At 44.0% G+C, this 13233-nt stretch overlaps 1 protein-coding gene across 5 annotated transcripts in view; it reads left to right on the plus strand.

Annotated features, from left to right (window-relative positions):
- The window catches only part of Utrn (utrophin), a 508244-nt gene that overhangs the window by 134761 nt on the left and 360250 nt on the right, over positions 1 to 13233 (plus strand). For all 5 annotated transcript variants that reach the window (XM_052169847.1, XM_052169848.1, XM_052169850.1 and 2 more), the window contains 4 exons: positions 1078 to 1179; positions 6413 to 6520; positions 7157 to 7336; positions 8694 to 8863. In XM_052169847.1, coding sequence (XP_052025807.1) covers positions 1078 to 1179; positions 6413 to 6520; positions 7157 to 7336; positions 8694 to 8863 — 560 coding nt within the window. The remainder of the gene's footprint in view (positions 1 to 1077; positions 1180 to 6412; positions 6521 to 7156; positions 7337 to 8693; positions 8864 to 13233) is intronic.

Below are 13233 nucleotides of genomic sequence, written 5' to 3' on the forward strand. Positions count from 1 at the left end.
CCTTCAGATCCTCTCTCTGGTCCAGGTCCATGAACTTGATCTTTCTGTGTGTCCTTGTTTGTACAGAAGGGTATAAAAAAGTGGACTCTTTTAATCATCTTTTTGTTACTGTAATGAAGGTCCTGAAGCAGCCTACTTGATAGAGAACAAAGTTTACTTAACTCACAGTTTTGGAGGCTGGCAGTTGAGACAGCCTGACACATGTTCTCCCTTGGTTATGTCAAATAGAACAGGAACGTGTGTATGTGTGTGTAGTATCTCTGCCTTAATTTACTAATCCATTAGAATTGATCATGATGGGAACACCTTCATGCTCTGATTTACAGACAATATCTCCCCAAAACAAAAACAAAACAAAGCAAAAAACCTCAAAAATCCCCACCCAAACCAGAAACAAAGCTAAATTTCCACCTCTTTGATACTAATCATGCAGATCTTTTTGAATTAAATTCTTGTTTGAATTTATGGTGCAGTAGGGTGTGGTGGGGTGCGGTGGGATGGGGCACAAAGCATGACAGCTGGTTTTGGTTGTACTTCCCAGTTAGGTCTCCTCATTATGTGTTTTCAGGCTTAGTTGGGTATTCCTTGCTTCATGCAAGCCCTTGAAGTGAAGGCAGGAGACTGTTATCCTGCTCCCTTGTGCATAATGTTAACAAGATTTAAAAGCACAGCAACTCATTCAAGTGATTCCCAGGTTTTCCCCAGCACAGTCACTTGAAGAATTGGTGAAGGCAGCCATAGTCTGGAAGGTTTGAAGTATAGAAAGTAAAATGTAGATTTCGTTTGTAGCAGTGGTTGGAAAAAAAAAAAAACAACCCTCAGACACATATACCCAATTTGCAAATATATGTGAAATGTTGTATTCCCATATAAACCTTACAGTGAAATAAGAACAGAAATTCTAGTTGTTTTATTTTCTCATCTCTGAGGAATTTATATAATTCTATCCTATGAAAGCTAGGTTTGTTTCCCCTCATATATATACTTAAAAGTATTTTTTGTAAATTGGTGTTTTGGAGAACTGAAGTCATTGTGTCTCCTGGCTGGGCTGACAGAGGCTGCTTCTCCCTTCCCTAGAAACTGGGTGAGCGCTGGACAGCCGTATGCCGCTGGACTGAAGAACGTTGGAACAGGTTGCAAGAAATCAATATTCTGTGGCAGGAATTATTGGAAGAACAGGTATGAAACGCAGCTACCGCCCATCGAGGACAAAACAGAGTGACACGGAGCCCATAGTTACATTATAGCTGTGGAATATGGCTGCCATCTTTCCTAGTCAGAATTCTGGAATTTTTGGCGTCTTTAAAAAGCACAGAAATATTATTAGAATATGTTTTTGTTTTCATCCCAGGTTGTCTCCCCACCCCGTCCCCCAGTAGCTGATTATGATTTGCCTTGTGCATTGAGAGGGCCATGATTTTGCCAGCTGCAGATATAGTTTCTGTGATTGTGTGACCTTTGTAATTCTGTGGACTCTTCAGAGGGTGTATAAGTCCTGGGGCCCTGAGGGTTGTTGGGTTATTGTCTTTTGGTGTCAAAGTTAGTTCTGCACGAAGAGGAAACAGCACAAGGAAATTAGATATCCCAACATCAAAGAACTTGGCACCCGCACAGTCGTCAGCAGGAAGTGGTCTAAGGATAACATTGCCCCTTTCTGGTCCCCGATTTTGTTTGTAGATCTCATTCCTCTCCTCCCTCTATTCTTTTCTCCCTCCTATCTACTACTATGGGGTTGAAGGGTTTGAAGGGGTGGAAGAGGGTGGAAGAAAGAAGAACTCACAAAATAGCCAAAGACCAGCTAGCTATGCTCCTCTCTTCCTTTGGAAGGCCTTAATTTGAAATTTGGAAATAGTGGTTTGCAAATCACTTCAAAAATTAAAAATAAAATAAAAATAAAAACCAAGGGAAAACAAGTAGTCTGACCATTTCTATCAGTTTAAGTTTTATACAAATGTCAATGCATTATTGACTGCTGCTTAATTCATCAATTCATTAATTATTTTGCTTGCTTACATATTTTTGGTTTACTTTATTTATTCTGTCCTCATACTTAACTGCGTAGCTAAGGATGACCTTGAGATCCTCATTTTTCTGTGTCCACCTTGGAAAGGCGGCATCATACGGGATTCCTGTGGAGTTGGGGGAGAAGCCAGGACCTTCTTGTACATGGTAGCCACGAAGCCTACCAGCCCAGCAACATTTCCAGTCCCCAATTTGTTATTTTGAAAATCAAGTTTCTGTTATATCCATTTCTGCAGCTTATTCATTAAGATCAGGGTATAAGGCTCCATGGTAATAATAATTTAATTTCTGTTCACTATTTATAATGTTAGTGCTTCCTGTCTGGGCTTACTTTTCATGGTTTAATTACTCCTGGGTTTTTGTTGAGTGATCTGTCTGACTGTGTACCAGCACAATTCCCAGCATACAGTTTGCGCTCAGTAAATAAAGGGTACAGGAATATCCTCCACACACTGTGAACATTACATTATAATCTTCCTCTTAATGTTTAACCAGCATACAGGATGAAACTAATGAGAAAATTGGTTTCCTAGCCTTGCCTTTGAACAAGCATTCCGTGGTGCTGTGCTGCAGAGCTGTCTGTGCAGCTTTTCTCTTGGTTCGCTGACCCTGTGCTCACCTTTTAGCTTTACATAAAAGTTGTTATCAAAACAGAACGCAAAGAAGTAAACAATTTCTCCCCAGTGCCAAGCAGTTGTGGCCTAGAAAAGGAGCAGACTCAAGGTTCCCACAGTGTCCATCTTGACTCTGTGGCACTTCCATCCAGAAAAAGCAGCTCTGGTCTCTGCATGGGGTCAGGAACCAGATGGGTGAGACCCTGTGGAGGCAGAGGCAGATAGTTTATTTGAAATACTGTTCCAAAATCTGTCCAAACCTAAATGATTAATCAGCATGGTGGCTGATGATCCTCCTCCTCCTCCTCCCCCATCCCCTCCTCCTCCTCGTCTTTAAATTAGGGATTACATAATGGGGATGTGACTCAGTTCTGGTGGAGAGTACTTGCCTGATGCATGTGAAGCCTTGGGTTAAACTGTCAGTAACTCATAAAGTGGGTGTTGTGGTGTATACCACAACCTAACTCTGTATGCCGAGACATAAGCAGGAGGATCAGAAATTCAACGTTGTTCTCGGCTGCGTAGCAAGTCCGAGGCCTGTCTGGGTTAAGAGACTCTGTTTCGGGACAGACACACACCAAAACAATCATATAATTTATTCTGCTTCCTGACATATGGATGGTGCATTTTAGCAATGTGTATATTACCCTGGAACTTTACATCCAAGTCAAAGCATCTCATACAGTAGTTAAATATTTTTCTTCAGTAATAATCACTGGCATCAGTCATTGTCAGAAAAACACTGGTATGACTTTTCTACCGCTCTGTTTTGCTTATTGTTTGTTTTTTGTCACCTTGACACAAGGTAGAGTTATTGGGGAAGAGGAACCACAGTTGAGACAATGTCTCCACCAGATTTGTCTGTAGGCAAGTGTGTAGGGACATTTTCTTGATTAATGATTGATGTGGGCAGCCCCCCCCCCATCTTCCCACCCTGGGGCAGGTGGTCCTGAGTTATAGCAGGAAGCAGGCAGACCGAACCTGGGCGAGTAAGGCAGTGGGCAGCATTCCTCTTTGCCGTAGAGTCTATGGCCTCTGCTGTAATTCCTGCCCTGTGGCCCTGAGAGATGGAGCCTTTCCTCCTCAAGTTCCTTTTGGCCATGATGTTTTTTTTTTTTATTCGATATAATTTATTTATATTTCAAATGATTTCCCTTTTCTAGCCCCCCCACTCCCCGAAAGTCCCATAAGCCCCCTTCTCTTCCCCTGTCCTCCCACCCACCCCTTCCCACTTCCCCGTTCTGGTTTTGCCGAATACTGTTTCACTGAGTCTTTCCAGAACCAGGAGCCACTCCTCCTTTCTTCTTGTACCTCATTTGATGTGTGGATTATGTTTTGGGTATTCCAGTTTTCTAGGTTAATATCCACTTATTAGTGAGTGCATACCATGATTCACCTTTTGAGTCTGGGTTACCTCACTTAGTATGATATTCTCTAGCTCCATCCATTTGCCTAAGAATTTCATGAATTCATTGTTTCTAATGGCTGAATAGTACTCCATTGTGTAGATATACCACATTTTTTGCATCCACTCTTCAAATGCTCAACTTCATTAGTCATTAGGGAAATGCAAATCAAAACAACCCTAAGATTTCATCTTACACCAGTCAGAATGGCTAAGATTAAAAATTCAGGAGACAGCAGGTGTTGGAGAGGGTGTGGAGAAAGAGGAACACTCCTCCACTGCTGGTGGGGTTGCAAATTGGTACAACCACTCTGGAAAGCAGTCTGGCGGTTCCTCCGAAAACTGGGCACCTCACTTCCAGAAGATCCTGCTATACCACTCCGGGGCATATACCCAGAAGACTCCCCACCATGTAATAAGGATACATGTTCTACTATGTTCATAGCAGCCCTATTTATAATTGCCAGATGCTGGAAAGAACCCAGGCCATGATGTTTTATCACAGCAATAGAAGCTGTATTAGCGTTTGGAAATAACTTTAAAGTTTAAAAAGTATGTTCAGAAACCAACTGTATCACTTGAAGTTTGATTTATGTGAGTCCACTGTCGCTGTCGCTGCCATGTGGGTGCTGGGAATTGAACTCAGGACCTCTGGAAGAACAGCCAGTGTTCTTTTAACTGCTGAGCCATCTTTCCAGCCCATCACTTGAAATTTTAAATGGGCCATCTATTCATTATTGTCTGCTGCTAGAAAATTTTCTCTTAGAGAGAGAAAGATAGAGAGGGAGGGAGGGGAGAGAGAGAGAGGGGTGGGAGGTATGTCTGCACCTTCTGTTTCACTCCTTGGCTATTTATATGCATATCTTACCACCTTTGCTAGGCAGGAGATAGGATGCATTTGTCTTTTATTTTTCTAATCTTCATTTCTTTCTTTATTGGGGCAGTGGTGGTAGGCTACTGAGGTAAGGAATAGCTTGTAAATAAGGTGATTAATTAGACAACTGAGAAAGAATTCTTCCCATTCCAAGTCCAGAACTAACCCTTTGCCCCTTAGCTATACAGAAAAGCCGTGTAATGCGCATTATTTTGCGGGCAGGTGGGGGTGGGGCAGTCTTAAGGGCATCTCAGTCCATCCCTTAACCATCTTCCAAAGAACACATACTCTTGGCTGCGAGTTTTAAATATTTTTGTTGTTGGCCTTGGGCCATCTTTATCCTTCTTCCTTTAATGTAATTGCTTTTGAACTTTGACCATTTGCATACTTTTCCTCCCTGATGCTGTGGACCGACTGTTGATGTAGGGATAGGAGTTTATGACCGAGCTCAGCTATTTATTAGCTAACTGACCCCAACATGTAATTGTCTCCTCTAAAATGAGCAGCAGGGACAAGAAAATCTCCAAGTTTCCTATGGATTTAAACCTAGAGTTCTAATATGACTTTTTAAAAAAGCTCATTATAATTGGATTTAGTATCCCTTATCTACCCACTTTGTTGAAATCTAGGGTTAGTTGGTATATGGGATAATTTCTTCCTACTGTAATAAAATCCCTAGCCAAGTTTGGTATCACATGTTTGTGGGTCCCTCGTGTTCATGAGATGGAGACAGGAGGATTGCAAGTTCAAGGCCAGCTTGATATACTAGCAAGACCCAGTTCCCCTTCCATGGGGGCGGGGGATGTCCTAGAGACTGAGTGAGGTAAGGCTTATTTATATTCTTTAATGACTATATTCTACTAACGATGGGCACTGGTAGGTCCGCCACTGAGTTATACCCACAGTCCTGAAGGCTTGCTTCATTCAAGGTTAGAGGTGGGAACATCCAAGAGTATGGTGCTAGCTCTGGTGAGGAATCCCTGCCTGTCGGTCACATCACAATAACTAGCATCGCAATAGGAGTATACACCTAAGGGAGAGGTCCCATGATGACACAGGAAGCCAGAGGTCAGGAAGGGGTCAGCGTTGCTCTTCTGTAACAGTGGTTCTCAGGAACTTATGGAGGCCCCAAAAGAACAGCCTCTCTCTCTTCAGAGGGCAGCACCATCTGAGACCTCCTAGCTTCTACATCTTACAGATTCCAGCCTCTCTCTTGCCACACTGGGAATCATGCTCTTCCCGCACAGGAGCCCTTTCAGGACACGCTAAACCCTATCCATACCCTACGAGTTATCATAGTTTAGAACTAATGAGTGGTTAATCTGTTATAAGTTGTAGGAGGTTAATGCTTTCGCTAGTTCTTAAACTTAGATATTTGAGGTTCTCTTTATCCTGATCTAAATGTGACGTCACAAATGTGAATCAGATATTTGGTAACTTACTTGGATGGCCAGATGATTGACCTTGTATCTTTCCAACTATTGCTGTTACTCTTAGTGTCTGCTGGATGCTTGGCTCACTGAAAAGGAAGAGGCTCTGAATAAAGTCCAAACCAGCAACTTTAAAGACCAGAAGGAGCTAGGTGTCAGTGTCCGGCGTCTGGCTGTAAGTGTGTCTCTGTTGCCATCTGTTGTAAGCCTGTGATGTCTAGAGTTTTTATAACTAAGAGTTCATGTATTTGAGTGAATACAGATTATAGCTCATTTCCCATCACTCCATTGCTTCCTGCCATGATACTGAATGGAGAGCCTTTTATTATAACACAGAGAATGGGAGAGCATGCTGTCAGTTGGATCATGAATCTACCTACTTACACTTCCTGAGGAAGATAAACTTTCTTGAGAGAGAGACTTGTTTGTGGAAGTTAGGTCCCGACTCTTCCTCTCAGCCCCAAGCTCCCAGAAATAAGACTCAGAATTAAAATATATTTAGATACCTTGGCCATATAGCTAGATTCTTCTCTGACTAGACCTTAACTTAGAATAACTCATTTATTTTAATTTATATTCTACCATATGGCTGGTTACATATCCTCAGGTACCAGGCTTCTGTCTCCTCACGTCTTCCCTTGGCCAATCTCCCACCTGGCTCTGTCCCAGAAACCTTTCTGTTCACGGATATCCTACCTCCTATTTCCTGCCTCAGCGATAGGCCATTAGATTTGTTATTGACAGGTGCCACATCCATACAGACATAAGATATTCTCTACAGTTGTTGTCTGAAAAATATTTGACATTCTAGATTTTGAAAGAAGACATGGAAATGAAGAGGCAGACTCTGGACCAACTGAGTGAGATTGGCCAGGATGTGGGCCAATTACTCAATAATCCCAAGGCGTCTCAGAAGATGAACAGTGACTCTGAGGAGCTGACACAGAGATGGGATTCTTTGGTTCAGAGACTAGAAGACTCTTCTAATCAGGTACCTTTTTGATTTGGCTAGTATAATATACTATTTGCCATGAAAAAATGATTGTGTTCAGGAACAGGAAAATACAGTCTGATATCTGAAGTGCGCTTTGTTAATTGACAGTGAGAAAGAATGAGGCATCAATACAATGTGACTGAAGCAGGAAAACGGTCATGATAGAAGGAGCCAGTCATGCATGGTGGTTCTGTACTATGAATTGTGCCAGACAGGCAGAGTCTGGCAGAATACAAGGAACTTGGTGGCCTCAAGCAGTGGTGATTAGGGAGTGGGATGCTGGGAACAGATATCAAGGTTCTGTTTGGGGTGATTAAGTTGTCTTGGGGTGTAAGGCTGGCGAGTATGGGCTATTCAGTGGTAGCTAGTACAAGCTTTTATTCAGGAGAAAAGGCTGCAGAGTGGGGCTCTAGTCTGGGAATGAGAGCCCACTGTCTACTTATAGACTAGGGTCAGGGAGAAAGAGATTGATTCGGGGAAGGACACTAAAATGTTTTCTTCTGTCCTGGGCTAAGAAAAGGTAGATGGTAACATAGGAAGCGTCAACCAGCATCTCTTTTGGACACCCATCACTGCAGGTCCATGGCGTGGCCCGGGCAAGAATCGAGAAAAACAAGTGACTGTAGTTCTAGAAACAAGATTACTTTGGTTTTGGCAACTGTCATCATTTAAGCAAAATGGAGTAGCATTACAAGATGACACAGCTATAGCTAACACGGAGCTAAAATCCGTAGCCAGCTATACACCAGAACCCCCTCAAGTGGGCTTTTCCATTCGCTTGTATGTAGTTCTGGCTAGTTTCGAACCTCTAACTCCTGCCTCTTCTACCAAGTGCTGGGGTTACAGGTGTATGTTATGCTTTATAAAGTGGTATCATTACAGCAGGAATACCTTGGCAGGCCATGACTCGTGCCATGCAACAGACCTAGTATAAAGAAGACTTATTGTGGGGGAAGGGAGTGGGAACCTGAAGAGATGGGAACAGAGGTGTGAAGGCAGAGAAGAGGGGAAGAGAAGGACAGAGAGAGAGAGAGAGAGAGAGAGAGAGAGAGAGAGAGAGAGAGAGAGAGAGAGAGAGAGAGACAGGCCAGGAGCACATGGGACCAGGAAAAGAAGTTGGAGAGCAGGGCAAGGATAGCAGTCTATCTTTATATGCCTTGCTAGCTCTGGATACAAGCTGTTTCCTGGGCGGGGCCTAGTGTAGCTGTTGGGCGGGGCCTAGCGGAATTGTCTGAGAGCCAACAGAGTGTGGCTGCACGCATGGCGTGGACTGTATATTTTTATAGGGAGAATTTTGGGTGAATCACTCTCAGCCCTCGTTTAAAACCAGCGCTGGGCGTGACTTTTCTTTCAGGTGACTCAGGCCGTAGCAAAGCTTGGCATGTCCCAGATTCCTCAGAAGGATCTTTTGGAGACCGTTCACGTAAGAGAACAGGGAATGGCGAAGAAGCCGAAGCAGGAACTGCCTCCTCCTCCCCCACCAAAGAAGAGACAGATCCACGTGGATGTGGAGGCCAAGAAAAAGTGAGAGCCGTCCCAGAGTCAGGCCTGCCTGTGTGTGCGCAACTTGCGCTAATCACTAATCAGACTCGAATTTAGACATGCTCATTGTTATGTAAATTCAGCCCTGAGCTCATTTACTGGCTTTGAGTCTCTGGAAGATTCCACCTCTCAGGATCACCAGAGCTAAGCATCTAAATTGCCCTGAGGGACTTTATTCACCCTCTGTTAAATTTAGAGACTGGTGGGGAAATATCCCTTCCGTTCTCAAGCCCATCCATTTCAGGAGAAGGGTTGTTGGGGGGGGGGGTCTACTCCTGCACTCCTGATTTCTTCTTCTATCATATGCTTATGCCCCGACAGTTTGGCTTTTGATAAATTCCTTATTCTTTGTGAATCTCTTTCCGCTGCTCACCATTACAATAGCAGTTCAGGAGGATAATGCATTTTGTGCCTCTCTCTCTCTCTCTCTCTCTCTCTCTCTCTCTCTCTCCCTCCCTCCCTCTCCTTTCACCATAGTCTCCATCCCCGGATCCTTGTATTCTTGTACTTAGGTTTTCTTTGATAATTCTTTTATCACACGTTTCTAAATAGATGCTTTCTGTTTAGCTGAATGCCCTCTCTTGGGTTAAAAATGTCTCTTTTATCCAACTGATTCGAAAGAAAACTGAAGATTGTTAGAATGAGAGATTTCAACTGCATTCATTGGTCCTTTGCTGTGTCAGAGCCTTTAAAACAGAGGTTCACAACCTGTGGGTCTTGACTCCTTTGGGGGAGGCGGGGTCACGTCAGATACCCTGCGTGTCAGATATTTACATTACCATCCATAACAGTAGCAAATTTACAATTATGAAGTAGCAATGAAATAATTTTAATGTTGGAGCTGACTGCCGGGTGTGGAGCTGTCTTTAAGGATTACAGCATTAGGAAGGTTGGGAACTGCTGTGTTAAAGTGGAATGTGTTCTAGGTGCTGGGTCTGGGATGCCTGGTCCCAGCAAGCCCTCAGCTTGGCCTTAAGCTTGCTCTGATGTTCCCTGTTGCAATGAGATCCCAGGGCTCAGGGACTTTAGCAGTTAGTTAGCAGGGGTCCTAAATAAAAAGATATGCTTTTCATGGTCTAACTTTTGCTAGAGGAATCAGGATTTGGGTTGTATCAGACGATTTTTCGTTTACCCTCGGTCTGTTTTCTGCCTCCTAATGGTGCCTCAAGTATGACTAGGACACCCACAGTTGTGAGCAGCAGCCTCTGTTTTGGCCACATCGTGCCAGCAGGCAGGCAAGGAGGGAGGGAGGGAGGGAGATGGGATGCTGTTAATGTCAGTATTAGCAGCGATCTTCCATTTCCTGAGCCCTTGTTGGCTGCCAGGCGCATCTGGCAGTGTGTGTCTCCAGGGCTGGCTTTGGAATAGCCAGGGTGTATCTTGGTGGGAGGCTCATTTAAACTTGCCCGTAATGAATAAAGAGCCTTCCCCAGCTAGAGACAAAAACACTGTGACCAAGGTGACTTCAACAACTCATTACTATGTCCTATGGGGAAAAAAAGGTCCAGAAATGGCCCAGTTTTGCTGAGAGGACTCACTTAAGCAGACTTCCCACTCTCGTCCCTGCTTATGTTGGCTTGGTCGATTTTCCTCTCAGTGCTTTGTCTTTTCAGCAAACTGGGTCTCTGATGTCACTGGCCCAGGTTTTGTCCCTTGCTTGTTCAAGTGCATAAACTGGCGACCATGTCATGTGCCCCTCCCCAGTCCCCAGTCTATGCAGTCGGTACGAAAGTATGGAGAGGTTGGTTGTGAGCCGTGAGTTGTGAGTTGTGAGTTGTGAGTTGTAGCCTTCCAGAGTGGACTGCAGCACGTATTCATTACTGAATTAATTCCTTGGCAGAGGCCTGGGTGCATGCAGTTCACGGTAGCAGAAATCTCATCTGTAATTTTTTTTTTATGTCCCAGATTGACCTCAGAATGGCCTGTGTGTTGTCTTTGTAGAGCCCGGGCATGCTCTTCTATACAGTATCAGAGTCCGATGGAGGCCAACTTTGATTTCCAGTTTCTCATTCCTAGAAGATGGAACTGGACAGGGATGCTTAGATGATAGCAGATGCAGACAGTTTCTTTCTTTCTTTCTTTTTTCATTTTTATTTATTGGATATTTTATTTATTTACATTTCGAATGTTATCCCCTTTCCCAATTCCCCCCCCCCCAGAAGCCCCCATCCCATCCCCTTCCTCCTGCTTCTATGAGGGTATGCCACCACCCACCCACCCACTCCTGCCTCTCTGCCCTCTCATTACACTACACTGGGGCATCGAGCCTTCATGGGACCAAGGGCCTCTTCTCCCATTGATGCCCGACAAGGCCATCCTCTGCTACATATGCGACTGGAACCGTGGGTCCCTCCATATGTACTTCTTGGTCAGTGGTTTAGACCCTGGGAGCTCTGGGGTATCTGTTTGGTTGATACTGTTGTTCCTCCTATGGTGCTGCAAACCCCTACAGCTCCTTTAGTCCTTTCTCTAACTCCTCCATTGGGAACCCTGTGCTCAGTCCAATGGTTGGCTGCAAGCATCTGCCCCTGTATCAGGAGCCTCTCAGGAGACAGCTATATCAGGCTCCTGTCAGCATACACTTCTTGGCATCCACAATGGTGTCTATGTTTGGTGACTGTATGGGATGGATCCCCAGGTGGGACAGTCTCTGGAAGACCTTCCCTTCAGTCTCTGCTCCACACTCTGTCTCCATATTTGCTTCTGTGAATATTTTGTTACCCCATCTAAGAAAGACAGAAGCACCCACACTTAGTTTCTTAAGAAACGGTACACACATCCTAGGAGAAGGTCATGGCCAGAGCAGAGAGCGAGGCTGGAAGCCCAAGCTCTGAGGAGCCCCAGGGTTTTTGTGACGTTTTATGGGTCCTGGGCATGCTAGAACATTTTCCGTGTGCAACGTGGGTTTTTTTGCACACATGCAGTATCCACTCTGTGTTAACCTTGCCTGGGGAGGCTTCCAGTCTCCCTCTCTGCCAACTGGTTTTTCTGCTGTGGGAATCTCTCAGTCTTTTTTTTTTTTTTTAAAGATTTATTTATTTATTTTATGTAAGTACACTGTAGCGGTCTTCAGACACCAAAAGAGGGCATCAGATCTCTTTATGGATGGTTGCGAGCCACCATGTGGGTGCTGGGATTTGAACTCATGACCTTCAGAAGAGCAGTTGGTGCTCTTACCCACTGAGCCATCTCTCCAGCCCCTGGAATCTCTCAGTCTTAATGCAGTTTATCTTCCCCTTATTCTCTGGATCAGCCCTTTCTCAAAACGGTCCCACGTGAATATGAGAGGGTAGCTCTCATGTTCATTTCCATCCTCCTAAAGACGAGGCTCTCCTTAGCTATTCCTGGTATGACGTAATTTTCAGCCCTTTCGTATATTCATTCAGTCTGCTGTAAAAGGTCGTGAGCTTGTGTTGGACTCCACAAACAAGTGAGAGCCCTAAATAGCCGCTTATTCCTGAGAGTCAGTTTTATTTCGTTTTCTTTATGGATTTTTTTTCTTTGTAAATCTGCTCAGGACAAGCATTTCCAGCTATCTGGTTATCTTGTATTGGGGTCAATGTGTCTTGCTCATTTTAAGGAGAGAAACTGTTGAAGGACATCTAGATTCTGGTTACTTAGCTAGAGCATCACCTGTGCCCTTTGGTCAAGTAACATTTATGGACCCTCAAATGTCTGAAATACAAGGGGTTTAATGAGTGGCTAGGGGACAAATTCTGAAGTGTATAAGACCAAAAGAATTCAATAGATGGAAATGGGCACCTGGGAACTAAGAGCCCAAAACGTGTGTGTGTGTGTGTGTGTGTGTGTGTGTGTGTATGTATGCATATGTGTATGTATATGTGTATGTATATGTGTATGTATATGTGTATGTATATGTGTATGTATATGTGTATGCATGCGTGTGTATGTGTGCAAATACAGGTTTGTGTGTGAGTGTGATTATGTGGATATTTGTGAGTGCAGGTATGTGTGTATGGTTATGTGGATGCTTGTGGGAGTACATGGGTTTGGTGTGTATGTCTGTATGTCTGTGTGTCTGTGTAACTACAGGTGTGTGTGTATGTGTGAATACAGGTTTGTGTGTGAGTGTGGTTATGTGGATGTTTGCGAGAATAGGAATGTGTGTGTGTGGTTATGTGAATGCTTGTGTGTAAGTACAGGGGTGTGTCTGTGTGTCTGTGTCTTTGTATGGTTATGTGGATGTTTGTGTGTGAGTACAGGGATATCTCTCTCTGTGTGTGTTTGTGTTTGTTTATGTGTGTATATGTCTATGTCTGTCTGTCGTCTGTCTGTCTGTCTGTGTCTTTGTATGGTTATCTGGATGTTTGTGAGTACAGGGATCTCTCTCT

This window comes from Apodemus sylvaticus, chromosome 23 (genome assembly GCF_947179515.1).
Source record: "Apodemus sylvaticus chromosome 23, mApoSyl1.1, whole genome shotgun sequence".
NCBI classification, from domain to species: domain Eukaryota; kingdom Metazoa; phylum Chordata; class Mammalia; order Rodentia; family Muridae; genus Apodemus; species Apodemus sylvaticus.